General features: G+C 30.0%; 3 protein-coding genes across 4 annotated transcripts; 2 read left to right on the forward strand and 1 right to left on the reverse strand.

The window, feature by feature from the left end:
• Window positions 1-88: 88 nt before the first annotated feature.
• Ckiialpha (casein kinase II subunit alpha) lies at window positions 89-6,444 on the forward strand. Of its 2 annotated transcripts, none has more exons than XM_083081882.1 (8): window positions 89-280; window positions 1,078-1,309; window positions 1,397-1,508; window positions 1,616-1,828; window positions 2,646-2,840; window positions 3,011-3,362; window positions 4,489-4,582; window positions 5,640-6,444. In XM_083081882.1, the coding sequence occupies exons 2-7, from the start codon at window positions 1,215-1,217 to the stop codon at window positions 4,572-4,574; spliced, it is 1,053 nt and encodes a 350-aa protein (XP_082938008.1). In that variant the 5' UTR covers window positions 89-280; window positions 1,078-1,214; the 3' UTR covers window positions 4,575-4,582; window positions 5,640-6,444. The 2 variants fall into 2 exon arrangements, with proteins under 2 accessions (XP_082938008.1, XP_082938009.1); XM_083081883.1 differs by having other exon boundaries at window positions 4,489-4,566.
• A 2,898-nt stretch (window positions 6,445-9,342) lies between these two features.
• Uba5 (Ubiquitin-like activating enzyme 5) lies at window positions 9,343-11,600 on the forward strand. The gene is made up of 6 exons (XM_083081213.1): window positions 9,343-9,615; window positions 9,925-10,060; window positions 10,145-10,341; window positions 10,477-10,663; window positions 10,759-11,095; window positions 11,182-11,600. Exons 1-6 carry the CDS (start codon window positions 9,476-9,478, stop codon window positions 11,367-11,369), a joined length of 1,185 nt encoding a protein of 394 aa, XP_082937339.1. The 5' UTR covers window positions 9,343-9,475; the 3' UTR covers window positions 11,370-11,600.
• Arp6 (Actin-related protein 6) lies at window positions 11,413-13,138 on the reverse strand. The gene is made up of 3 exons (XM_083081214.1): window positions 12,962-13,138; window positions 11,924-12,895; window positions 11,413-11,846 (listed from the first exon to the last, which is right to left on the reverse strand). Exons 1-3 carry the CDS (start codon window positions 13,033-13,035, stop codon window positions 11,717-11,719), a joined length of 1,176 nt encoding a protein of 391 aa, XP_082937340.1. The 5' UTR covers window positions 13,036-13,138; the 3' UTR covers window positions 11,413-11,716.
• Window positions 13,139-13,198: the final 60 nt, after the last annotated feature.

The following is a 13,198-nucleotide window of genomic DNA, read 5'->3' on the forward strand; positions in this document are numbered from 1 at the left end:
AATTGAAAATATATATGCAATAATGTGATAAAGATGTCGCTGCACGTTGCGCGTCATAGGCAGGTAGAAGGTTTCCGTTCTAGATATTCAAAGTGCGCGGCGGGTTGCCGGCTGCCATCTTGCACCTCGCTCGTTTGAGAAGCCGGCCGCCCTCAAAAATCCGGAGTTTCACGCGTTTGCGCGGCCTCAGATAATCCGTGAGTAAGTTTCGTGCATTCGCAACGAATCCGAGAATCCATCGTATTTAATCCGATCAAGATTCGGGCCCGGAATGCTCTAGGTGAGTCCAAAATAGGTCTACATCAATCGCTCGATCGTGATGGCGTGTGATTTACTGGGTACATGTGTGTACGTGCCTTGTGCCTCTTGCATGTGCGTGCTTTTGCTTCGGCTTGGCCGGTAGATGGGTAATCTCGTTACGATGTACTCTAATCGCGGATGCAAGAGTAATTCTCTCTTTACTCGTGCGATTTTTTCGCGCGAATATTCCGGCCATTCGACGTACGTTGGATATCCGAGATACTGACATTACAATCGATAAAGGAAAATATTGAAATAACGTGCCTTCTTCTTTTCTCTCCATCTCTCTCTTTTTTATTATAATTAATAATGACTCGGATTTATGTTTCTAATTGTAAATTTTTGTCGTGTCTGTTTTTATCGCCTCATAAAATTTCAAATGGATCGCATGAAATTTATCGCATAGTTTTTTAATCACAGCAGATTAAGTAATGGTGCCTGGGGACTCAAATCTTTTCAAAATTTCCAAATATACGTGTGCATATATACTTGTTTATTTTTTTAACAAATTTTTTTTAATAACAATTTTATATATATATATATATATATATATAAAATAAATTTTTCAAATAGATATATGTATATTTTATATATATTCTGAATCTTTTATACTATTCCATCAATACATATATTAAAACACTAAAAGATGGTATTGTCAAATTGTCTCTCATACAGTCGTCTATTTAATTGATTTATCATTTAGAAATATTATTCTACTTTATATTCTTATGTAGAAATGTAAACTTGCTCTCAATGTAAATTATGTGAATTGTTTAGGTTTATTACTGTTCTCACATGTACGTAGCTGGGTAAATAGGAGAGACAAAGTCATTAATAGCTATAAGTTTGGAACAGATAGTCGAGACAGTATATCATTTATCAAGACGCTTATCGATAATAATATTTCTGAGAGAATGGCTTTGCCAAGTAGAGCGCGAGTCTATGCCGATGTAAATTCACATAAACCAAGAGAATACTGGGACTATGAATCTTATGTTGTCGATTGGGGGTAAGCTATATCACATGTCAGAGTATTATTGATATTGTCGATATTATGACATATTTTATTTAGTTTCATGCTCATTTTCTGATATAGGCAACAAGATGATTACCAGTTAGTGAGGAAGTTGGGAAGGGGTAAATATAGCGAAGTATTTGAGGCCATAAATGTTACAAACAATGAAAAATGTGTTGTAAAAATATTGAAGGTACGATAATCCATATATCGTATTATATTTAATAAGCATGTATAAAAATAACAAAATGAAAATTTATATATATAATACTAATATTACATTTTTTTTATTTGTTGTAGCCTGTAAAAAAGAAGAAAATAAAAAGGGAGATAAAAATTTTAGAAAATCTTAAAGGTGGGACCAACATAATTACACTCCAAGCAGTTGTCAAAGATCCAGTTTCAAGGACACCAGCATTGATTTTCGAACATGTCAACAACACAGATTTCAAGCAATTATACCAGACGCTAACTGACTACGACATAAGATACTACCTCTACGAATTATTAAAAGTGCGTGTATTGTTTTAAGTGCAATGGAACCAAAATATCAATCCATCGTGAACCTTCGAGATTATTGTTTTGATAGATGTAGGTGTACATTGTAGGTTTCAGGAAGAATCCAAAGATATACTGTGTTTTTATCTTTCTTGCTAATATGAAAGATATAAATTCAATTTTATTACTTAATTTTGCCATTATTCTTGCAAGATATTGCTACTTTGGATGAAAATGAAGATTATTACACATGTTTTAACCTTGAAATGATAAAGTAATTTATATTTAATTATAAAATAATTTATATTTAATTTATATTTTAATTTATTATGAATTTTTCAGTAATTTTGATAGCTTTTGTACAATGCTTCTTCTTCCTTCTCTATCTTTTTTATTTTTTTCATTTTTCATATTTATATAATTATCAATATTATTATTGTCATCTATGCTTTTTTTCCGCGACAATATTTGAGATATTAACAGCTAAAAATTAATTTATAGTCAACATAAATAAATCGAAATTTGTTCATACATATCTAATGGTTTTATATTCATTTACTTTCTTTTTATAATGTAGAGTGTAATTTTAAAGATGTTATTTCATTCTGTATTAAAAAGATGAGCATGTGACACTTTCTTTTTCATCCTGTCAATGAGTCAAAGATTTTTTTAAAGTTTCAGCAATTTTTTTAAATTTTTGGGCTCTTGTGAATATTTATTGCAAGTAATATTTTGGTAACACATCCAATATCACATCCGTTGCATCATCTAATCGTGAATGCAGAAATAGGAATATTTTAACATTTAACATATTTATTTTGTTTCTGCACAGGCGCTAGATTATTGTCACAGTATGGGAATTATGCACAGGGATGTGAAACCGCACAATGTTATGATAGACCATGAAAATCGAAAGTTACGATTAATCGACTGGGGACTAGCAGAGTTTTATCATCCTGGTCAAGAATACAATGTACGAGTAGCTTCCCGCTATTTCAAAGGTCCGGAATTACTTGTAGATTATCAAGTAAGTATTGTGCAGTATGAAAATATAATAGAAAAAGACAAAAGGATGGAGAAAAAGAAAGAATTGGCTGGATCATATATGTGTTTATGTACTTATTTATATATATTTTTATCTCTTTCTACAGGTATTATACATATAAGTTAAGAGAAATATTTTTTAATATCTTGCAGATGTACGACTATTCATTAGATATGTGGTCGTTGGGTTGTATGCTCGCGAGTATGATATTTAGGAAAGAACCGTTCTTTCATGGACATGATAATTATGACCAATTAGTTCGAATTGCAAAAGTTCTTGGAACCGAGGAATTATTTGAATATCTTGACAAATATCATATTGAATTAGATCCTCGTTTCAACGATATCCTAGGTCGACATTCGCGTAAACGTTGGGAACGTTTTGTACATTCGGAAAACCAACATCTAGTATCACCCGAAAGTTTGGATTTTCTTGATAAACTTTTACGCTATGACCATTACGAGAGATTAACTGCGCGCGAAGCAATGGAACATCCTTATTTTTGTAAGCATATACATATATACGCATATATCTATGCAATATAAATTTTCTTTATGTTTTGTATTTTTTAAAATATATCTTTTTATACGTATGTGTGCTTGTGTGTGTATCATAAAAGGGGAACGTATTTAAATATCGAAGAAAGAAAATAATTTTCTGTCTATATAATTGCACATTTATATTGCGTATTATACAGGATGTCCCATTTTAAAAGTTCCACTAGATTATTTCTTTAGGAAAGCATTTAAGAAAAAAATGTTTCAAATAAAAGTTGTTTGGTTCGAAGGGGGACATAAGATGGTGCCATTAGTTTGACCTTGAAGAGTCATTTGAATGTCACATGAAGGTCACCTTGAATTTCTTAAATGGAACACCCTATATATTTTTGCATATTCTTGTAGCTTATCTCGAGAGCTTTCCAAAACACTATAATTAAGTATTTTTTCATTAAGTACTTTTCGAGTTATGAGGCTTGAAATAATTTCGTAATTTTACATAAACCATAAAATATCTAGTAAAATATTCATTTTTCGATTATCTTACCTTAATACTTTTGTGCACAGAACAATGTGAGGAATCAATTAGTGCAAATAAAAAACATAGTTGTTTTTGAGAAAAAATATGTAATTGTTAATTGCAAATTACATATTTTTTTTAGAAACTATTATGTGTTTTCTTTACACCAATTGATTCCTCACATTGTTCTGTGCATAAAAGTATTAAGGTCAGATAATCGAAAAATGAATATTTTACTAGATATTTTATGGTTTATGTAAAATTAAGAAATTATTTCAAGCCTCATAACTCGAAAAGTACTTAATGAAAAAATACTTAATTATAGTGTTTTGGAAAGCTCTCCAGATAAGCTACAAAAATATGCAAAAATATATAGGGTGTTCCATTCAAAAAATTCAAGGTGACCTTCATGTAACCTTCAAATGACTCTTCAAGGTCAAACCAATGGCACCATCTTATGTCTCCCTTCGAATCAAACAACTTTTGTTTGAAACATTTTTTTCTTAAATGCTTTCCTAAAGAGATAATCTAGTGGAACTTTTAAAATGGGACACCCTGTATACTGTGAAATCGTGTAAAGTGTAGCTTTCTGCTTAACTATTTTTTTTTCTAGATCCCATAGTAAAAGAACAAGGTCGATTGACCATGGTGTCGTCATCACCTACTCCCATGACAGGCTCAGTGCCTGTAGGTGAGTAGCGGCCCAGGTAATGTCACCACTTTAATCTACCTCTAACTCCTATACTCTAATTGACATGATTATAATATAGTTAACTTATATATATATTGGTCATTAAAAATTTAATACTGTAAAATATGTTTCTCTTATTTCATCAAGAGTTGTGTTCTTAAGTATGTATTTTCTCTTTTCTCTTTTCCAAAATTGTTATTTTTAGCATTTTATACCCTTGTCATCACGACAGATTTATAATAACGTATCTTACGAAGCAGTTGCATTCGTCTGTATAAATTTTTATGCGTACAATCGCATTCAAACAGATGTAATCGCGAATGTTGTTTGCATTTTACATTGAAATAACTTGTATGTAACTAAGGTAAAAGGAAAATGTAAGTTGTAAATACATTATTATTACAAATAGAAAATATTGATTACACATATACATATATTGTTCATTTGTTATATTAGTTCTTTTCATATAACGTTCAATCATGTGTGTGCGCGCGGTATGTATGTATATATGTATATATATATGTGTGTATATATATATATATATATATATATATATATATATGTACATACATTTATTATGCAGTGACACACATAATTCTATTTGTAAGTTTCTAAATCCTCAGTTTTTATGCCTATGTCTTGTTGCCGTCCTATGTCTATCGTTTTCCTAATAAGAGATAATTTTAGCAATTATCTCAACATGTTATTTGCTAGTTTCTCTAATGGAGATAAAAAAATGAAGATAAATATAGTTAATATTACATTACAAATAGTTTGAATCATTTGATTGACTGAATCTAGAAAAAAAGAGGCAAACGTTCTTTGCCTCGATGAATCAATCAAACATGTGATCCGAAGCATTTGTAATTCATAACAGAGAAGACGTTTACGAACGAATTTGAAATTGCTTTTTAAACATATGAATAATTCACTATATTATTTATTCATTTGTATTGAAATTAAATGAAATGAGAGACATCATGTATGTTTAGATTGATATAGATTGTGCGACATATTGATATTAGTAAAAGGTTTCGTATCAAAGTGATTTTTTAACTAGGAGATTATTACAGATCATCGTGGTGTAACAATGAGCACTATACCGATTCATGGGACGAACGGATTGGAAAGCATGGAAGAAATTGGAAGCGGGTGTTTGACCCTTTCAGAAGAACTGCCTCAAGTAATGTTATAAGTTCAGCAATTCTGAACCTCAACAACCCGATTTCCAATCTACTACAAAATATTGCAATGCAGCAGCAAATATTTCGTATTGCCAAGTATATTCTTCTCCATATGAGAATCATTCTGATTTGTAACAACGGCTTGATCGATGATCCCATCGTTAAGACTGAAGTATCTAATTTCGCTTTGTCTCCTTCAAAAATGTATAACCACTCGAAATTCGCAATGTACTTAGTGTATCATGGGAGATTAGGACTCTGGCACAAAATCTATCACATGAGAATACATGCTCCGTCCATATTGGCCGGTATGCATGCGATATCAAAAACAGCGAATCGTTTATTTCCGTTCTACGATTCGCGGTGCGTCCCACTATATCTACTATTTTTTCTGATGTTGCTATTATTATCATATTTTTGGCAAATCTATAAATGCATAAAGATGCAGCTAGATTCACTCTCATTTGATGAAAGATGATTATTTGTGGTTACACAATACATAAAGTGGTGGAGATTTTAAGCAAGCCACCTATTTGCATTCACATACACTCGCGTACACAGACACACAAATGAACATATACACAGTCATACTTATACCTTAGGCCATTCGGTTTAGTACTTTTAACAATGATAAAAAAAATGTTCGTTTATATCTGATACCACAATAGTTGAATAAAATGTTTGTTATAGCCAAGTACTCTTTGTGCTTTGTGAATACCTGCTCTGTGCATCCAACGCATATTATCGTCATTATTATTTATTGAGAGTGAGAATCGAAAGGTCATTGATCTAAGGACGCGCAGTAAAATGAAAATGTACTGTACGTATGTGTTTTACGAGTGTTCTCACTACTATACAGTGTCTCTCTATTAATAAAAAGGATTTAAATAAAAGCAGGTTTTGCGGTAAAGTCCATTAAATAACGCGCGCAAATTCACAAGCACCTTAAACACTTGGCACAAAGCCTATAAATATTATTGACATATATACTAGTTTAAAAAACTATATATGTATATATACATACATACACGCACACACACACACACACATATATGTATGTGCATATTTATAAACTTGGTCTCTTTGTACATGTTGGTCATTCTCACATAACTTACACTAGAATTTATTTTTCATGATTTCACAAAATTGCTCTGTATTTTTATTATATGCATTGAAAATTATTCTATATAAATATATATTGTAAGATCAATTTATACGCATAATGTACATTCGAGAGAATTTACACATCAAGACGAGACGTACTTGTAAAGAATGTATAGGAATACAATATTCTCTTGTATATTGTATCTTTTTTGTATAATTTTTCCAAGATTTGTCAGTTCCTATATGAATATGCATTAAGATTAATCGATCGCCATTTATATTCTCGCGCATTAAAATAATGCGCTAGTAGCAAACAGAGTCTGCTAAAAATATAATGTGTTCTACATGATTAGTTAAAATAATATTTGTTTCTTTGACTGCATATTTTCGCATATATACATATATATACATACGTAAGCATAATTCAAACAATGCATTCATGAACATACACATGCAGATTAATAAAAATATAATATGCATACATTATAATTAATAAATGTTGCTATACATATGGCATATAAACATGTAAAAAAGAAACTATATATGCTATATGAATAGTTATATGAACATCTTTATTTTGTCAATTTTACACTATCACATGTGCTACATCAAGTATCAATTCATTCACGAACATACACATGCAGATTAATAAGAATATAATATGCATACATTATAATTAACAAATGTTGCTATGCATATGGCATATAAACATGTAAAAAAGAGACTATATATGCTATATGAATAGTTATATAAATGTTTATTTTGTCAATTTTACACTGTCACATGTGCTATATACATCAAGTTAATCAACATTAATATACATGAATGTTTAACTGGAAATCTTTTATTTGACAAGAATGACGCGCATGTTTATTCAAGTTTTCACATCTCTTGTTTTTTAAATATATAAGAGACAGTTAACACTAATTTAATTTTATAGAAAAGGGGAATATGGAATAATAATCGTTATGTTTAAATAAATTAGCTTAAAAATATGAAAATACAATTAAATGTCGCTAATAGAAATAATATATTATGCTAAAAATTATATTTTTCTGTATCATAATATGCGAGATACTTTGAGAGAGACTAAAAAATCGTTTGAGATACTTTGCCTTCTTAAAAAAGATTTGAATGTTTTGGATATATTCGAACATTTTTTTTATTATTCTCTTTTTCCACCCTTTCTTTCTTTCTTTATTGTTCTTTCCTTCTGCCGCCAATTTCATTTTTTTATATGAAAGAATTATATGATAAAACACTGTGCTATTATTTCTCATTTTTATATTTCATTGCTTTACAGTCAAAGTTCACAAATAAATATTTTACGTTTAATTACTTTTTTTATATAAATATATTTTAAACATATTACAAAAAATGAAAATGATTAAAGTACGACAATAAAATTTGTGCAAAATTACATCAATTTAAATGCACACTGATGTGTGCAAGACACATTGATGTATTTAATATTTTTTATGATACCTCCATATCACACAAATAATAGCAAATAATTTATAAATTTTAGTAATTATTTAATAAAGATTGTTTTTTTTTCTGATTCTGCAAATATGAAACATCATCTATATGCAAAATGTAACACTTTTTTTATATAGTACTACTTGCTCTGTTATATATATACAAACAATGAAAAAGACTAAGATAATGTTGTAATATATAATTAAAAGATGAAGATACATATGATTTTATTTTTGTCAAATTAATTTATCCATTATCTTATAATAACAAAAAAGCCTTTATTACTACTATCATTAATTTGAACAATAGATTGTTTTTTTTTTACTTCCAGAGATGAATTAAAATTGATGATAATTGTTTATGTATACATATATATACATATACATATACATATATATATATATATATATATATAATGAAGTATACTTTTAGATAATTTCATTAATGGAGCTTGAAACACATTTATTGTACTTAACATGCTCCCAAGCATGATATATATTAATAATATAGTATATATTAGTCGAATGTATCGAATGTAAAATCGAAATTGATCAAAGTAGTGGCTTGTCAACTTATCCCCCTTGCATACATCAGAAATCAAGTTCTTCTTTGTCCACGTCAGTAGCTAAGGAGGATTCCATATTGGACATTATTCATATCAGACTGATGCTTAGGGATTTTCATTATCTCAGGTGATTCATCATTAAGCAATGTAAACAAACAGGTGTCATTTCTGATGGGTGGCACCCGATTGACCACGTCGCCAATTGGCCAATTCAAAATAGGACTCTCTGATTGGTCAATCGTTGCTGGTTACCCTAGGTACAGGTCGATATAATTGGTGGTTAATAGCAACGTGGTCAAACGGGACGCTCCTAGCGCTGTTCAACACATTGCCAATTGGTCAATAGAATACTAGAATCTTCTGATTGGTCAGTCGTGCTAGTTATCTTAAACAACGGTCGATATGTGTGACGTAATGTACTATGGAATGTGTAACAGGATCTCCTATGATGTAGTCAGCTGGTCAGTGTCAGTAATCAGTTGTCAGTTTCAGTGTTGTTGTCAATCCTGTATAGCTGATTTTGCAAAGAAAGTAGTTATTTATTTGAATAATTAAATAATTTTTCTTTTATTAAAATATGGATGAAGTAGAAAGCTTGCGGCAGAGAATTATAGAACTCGAAAACGAGTTACGAGAAAAGAAAGATAAGGATGTGGTAGCAACGAGAGAAAAAATCAAACATATGTCGGAAGAAGTAGTAGATTCAAATCCATACAGGTAAATTTAAAAATATTTTTCATTGTTTTTGATGACTCATGTATATATTGCGATCATGTAAAATCAATTTTATAAAGTCAAATTTATATAAATCGACTTTTTATAAAAACGTTATTTCTTGTAAAAAAAAAAGGTTGAATTTACAAAGAATCACTATATATAGGCATCTAACATACATAAACACACAATATAAGTGATTAAATAACATTTTAAAATATACATGTTTATTTATTATATATGAGATCATATAGATTTTACAAGAAATTTTTGTAGCAACTTTATGTCTATTTTTTATTATTTTTATTCCAGCCGATTAATGGCATTAAAACGTATGGGTATTGTTGACAATTATGAAAAGATACGAGAATTAACAATAGCTATAGTTGGAATTGGTGGTGTTGGTAGCGTAACAGCAGAAATGTTGACAAGATGTGGTATCGGAAAGGTAGGGCAATGAAAGAAGGTGTTATTATTTACTGTATGTTATTAGCAATAAATCATTGTCTAACTAATACAACTAATATTTCAGTTGGTACTATTTGATTATGACAATGTAGAACTTGCAAATATGAACAGATTATTTTTTCAACCACATCAAGCAGGTCAAAGCAAAGTAGAGGCAGCAGCAAGTACTTTGTGTTATATAAATCCTGATGTGGAAATTGAAATACACAATTACAATATCACAACCATCGATCATTTTTCAGATTTTATGAATACAATAAGGTATAAATTTATAAAGTGTCTTAATATAGCTTATTCAATTTTATAATAGACCTGTGCATATCCTTTAAAGTATATCTGCGAATATTCTTTTTAATTAATATACTTTATGATTTATTTAAATTTGTCTTTGTATAGTACTTCCAGCTTGGAAAATGGGCCAGTCGATTTGGTATTGAGCTGCGTTGATAATTTTGAAGCTCGTATGGCAATTAATACAGCATGTAATGAACTTAATCAGAAATGGTTTGAGAGCGGCGTTTCCGAAAATGCTGTTTCGGGTCACATTCAGTTTATTGTGCCTGGTGAAACAGCCTGTTTTGCAGTAAGATCTCGATTACATATAAATTGGTCACATAAGACACGAATGTTTAAGAATTTTATTGTATAATTATTTTGTTGTTAAATTTGAATTTTTAGTGTGCTCCACCTTTGATCGTAGCATCTAGCATTGACGAAAAAACTTTGAAACGCGAAGGTGTATGTGCTGCATCATTACCTACCACTATGGGTATAGTGGCAGGCTTTTTGGTGCAGAATACTTTAAAATTTTTACTAAAATTTGGACAAGTGTCTTACTATTTGGGTTACAATGCTATGGAAGACTTTTTCCCTAAAATGACTTTAAAGCCGAATCCAAATTGCGATGATGCGCATTGTAGACAAAGACAAAAAGAATATGCACAAAAGCCAAAAAGTCAACAAAGATCGAGCAAGATTATTGAAGAAAAAGCTATACATGAAGATAATAAATGGGGTATATAAAAAGAAATGATATATACAATCTATTGTTAAAACATTACTTTGCATCACTTTTTGTTAAATATTATTTTTCTTTAATAGGAATTTCTTTAGTTGATGAACAAAGTGGGCAACCAGATGAAGAAACGTCCGTATCGACTTCAGGTGTACGATACGCATATACCATTTCTACACCAACATATGCAACCGATTCAGAAAGAGAACAAACTGTTCCTGAATCTACGGGAGCAAGTTTAGAAGAATTAATGGCAGAAATGAAATCTATTTGAAAGCAGTAGTGCAAAATATAAATGTACACATACACATATTCCATACTTGAAAAATTTTTTAATTTTATATTTAATATCAATCAAAAATATGAATTGTTATAAATATACTTTATACTTTGTTATAATTCTCTTTGTTGTAAAACAATTGATTTCAATAGCATGTGATATTTTACGTAAATATTTAATAAAAAGTAGAGGAAAAAATATATCATGATACATATATATACATTTATAGTTGTTCATATTTTTGTATACAAATATGTATGGTATAATTATGTTATAATCTTTATATATATATATATATATATATATATATATATATATATACACACACAACAAAAATAGAATTATATATCAAATTTCTCAAAACATATAGATGGTCCCTCTTCTTCATACTCTTCTCTCGTTACCAAAAGATTTGAAAACATTGTGTCTTGTGAAAGTTGTTTCCCGCCAAACCATGCATAAGTAATTGGACTAGAAATAAAAGAATATTTATTAGACTTTTTGCAATATAAGATACAAATGGCAATGAAACATAGAAAAACAAATACTTTTGTGGTAAATAAACGTTTACAGCATATTCTGTTGGAGCTAAACTTCTAATTTCTTTGTAAATTCTGTCTTTAAATCCCGGAAACTTTGCATTACCACCAGTTAGAATAATATGGGATAGAAAATGGGGCCATGTTTCTTCGTCGCAAGCTTTTATGGAATCTATGACAGCTTCGGGAATACCCATTTGTCGAATACCAATATCCGATGGATGGAATAATATTTCTGGTATGGCAAATCTTTCATTAGTCAAACGTAATGTTTGTTGCTCATTAGATGGTTCTGGATCTTTAAGATATCCACGTCGCAAAGTTGTATAATCTGGCAAAACATAATCCTTAGCGATGGTATTTTTCTCCAATTTATATTTAGCCCGTTCCATATCTTTAAAGAAATCTTGAGATACAAAACAACAATCTTCTTTCACTTGGTTAATTACATATGTTTCATCCATAACATGTAACTGACGATAAGATAGTATTTCCTTCAGATGATTTGTTAAAAGCTTGCCACCTACATCTATTCTTCGTATACCTTCTTTTACCTTCGTATCATTGATAAAAGGTATAATATGTGTAAAACTATAACCACTGTCTATTACTATGCAGCATTTTGTATTAGGATTTTCGGTTCTATAATTGTAACACGAAAGACTAGCTGCATTTATTCTCAAGAGACTATGACATTCGTATTCCTCGAAAAAGATCTCTGTCATAGCTTCTTGAATGCTTGGAAAATTAAACATTGGTTCTGTCACTATCACAGACGACTGACTTAAATTCACCGAACAAGACTCCTTTGAAAATATATAATCCCATAGAGTCTTCTGAATATCCCAATTCACCAGATAACCTTTCTGGAAAGGTAACATGTAGAATAATCCAGAAGCATCTCTACATTCTTCGATTTGATTTCCTATGAAAGGTCTGCGACGTTCGCTCTTTGCTTTCATTATACAATTTGGAACTAATCTAAAATAATTCCATTTTATTCATATAAATTGAAGATTCAAGTTTATTACATTTTTATAAACTTACTTGGGTGTTTCATTGGATAAACCAGCTTTTGCCATATAAGCACCATTGTCGAGAATAAAAGTGGAATTACTCATATTTAAAAAAATATCGTAAATGCAACTTTAAACAAAGTTTTGATTTTGTACGTTCCTCTACCGGTAATCAAATTTCTTTCGTCGTTTTATATATCTTAGGATCACCTTACATTTATACAAAGAAAATTTATCGAGCGTATATTGGCTACGAGCAGCATAATTC

This window comes from Camponotus vicinus, unplaced genomic scaffold (genome assembly GCF_025532165.1).
Source record: "Camponotus vicinus isolate PSW18456_S1 unplaced genomic scaffold, iyCamVici1.0 SCAF_11, whole genome shotgun sequence".
In the NCBI taxonomy this organism is placed as follows: domain Eukaryota; kingdom Metazoa; phylum Arthropoda; class Insecta; order Hymenoptera; family Formicidae; genus Camponotus; species Camponotus vicinus.

Excerpts from the sequence above, each read along its gene's own strand:
- Ckiialpha (XM_083081883.1), top strand. The coding sequence starts at position 1,215 with ATGGCTTTGCCAAGTAGAGCGCGAGTCTATGCCGATGTAAATTCACAT. Across the intron at positions 1,310-1,396 it reads TCTTATGTTGTCGATTGGGG|GCAACAAGATGATTACCAGT; the intron begins GTAAGCTATATC and ends TTTCTGATATAG. Across the intron at positions 1,509-1,615 it reads GTGTTGTAAAAATATTGAAG|CCTGTAAAAAAGAAGAAAAT; the intron begins GTACGATAATCC and ends TATTTGTTGTAG.
- Uba5 (XM_083081213.1), top strand. The coding sequence starts at position 9,476 with ATGGATGAAGTAGAAAGCTTGCGGCAGAGAATTATAGAACTCGAAAAC. Across the intron at positions 10,342-10,476 it reads GATTTTATGAATACAATAAG|TACTTCCAGCTTGGAAAATG; the intron begins GTATAAATTTAT and ends GTCTTTGTATAG. Across the intron at positions 10,664-10,758 it reads GTGAAACAGCCTGTTTTGCA|TGTGCTCCACCTTTGATCGT; the intron begins GTAAGATCTCGA and ends TTGAATTTTTAG.
- Arp6 (XM_083081214.1), bottom strand. The coding sequence starts at position 13,035 with ATGAGTAATTCCACTTTTATTCTCGACAATGGTGCTTATATGGCAAAA. Across the intron at positions 12,896-12,961 it reads TTATCCAATGAAACACCCAA|ATTAGTTCCAAATTGTATAA; the intron begins GTAAGTTTATAA and ends GAATTATTTTAG. Across the intron at positions 11,847-11,923 it reads AACGTTTATTTACCACAAAA|TCCAATTACTTATGCATGGT; the intron begins GTATTTGTTTTT and ends TTTTATTTCTAG.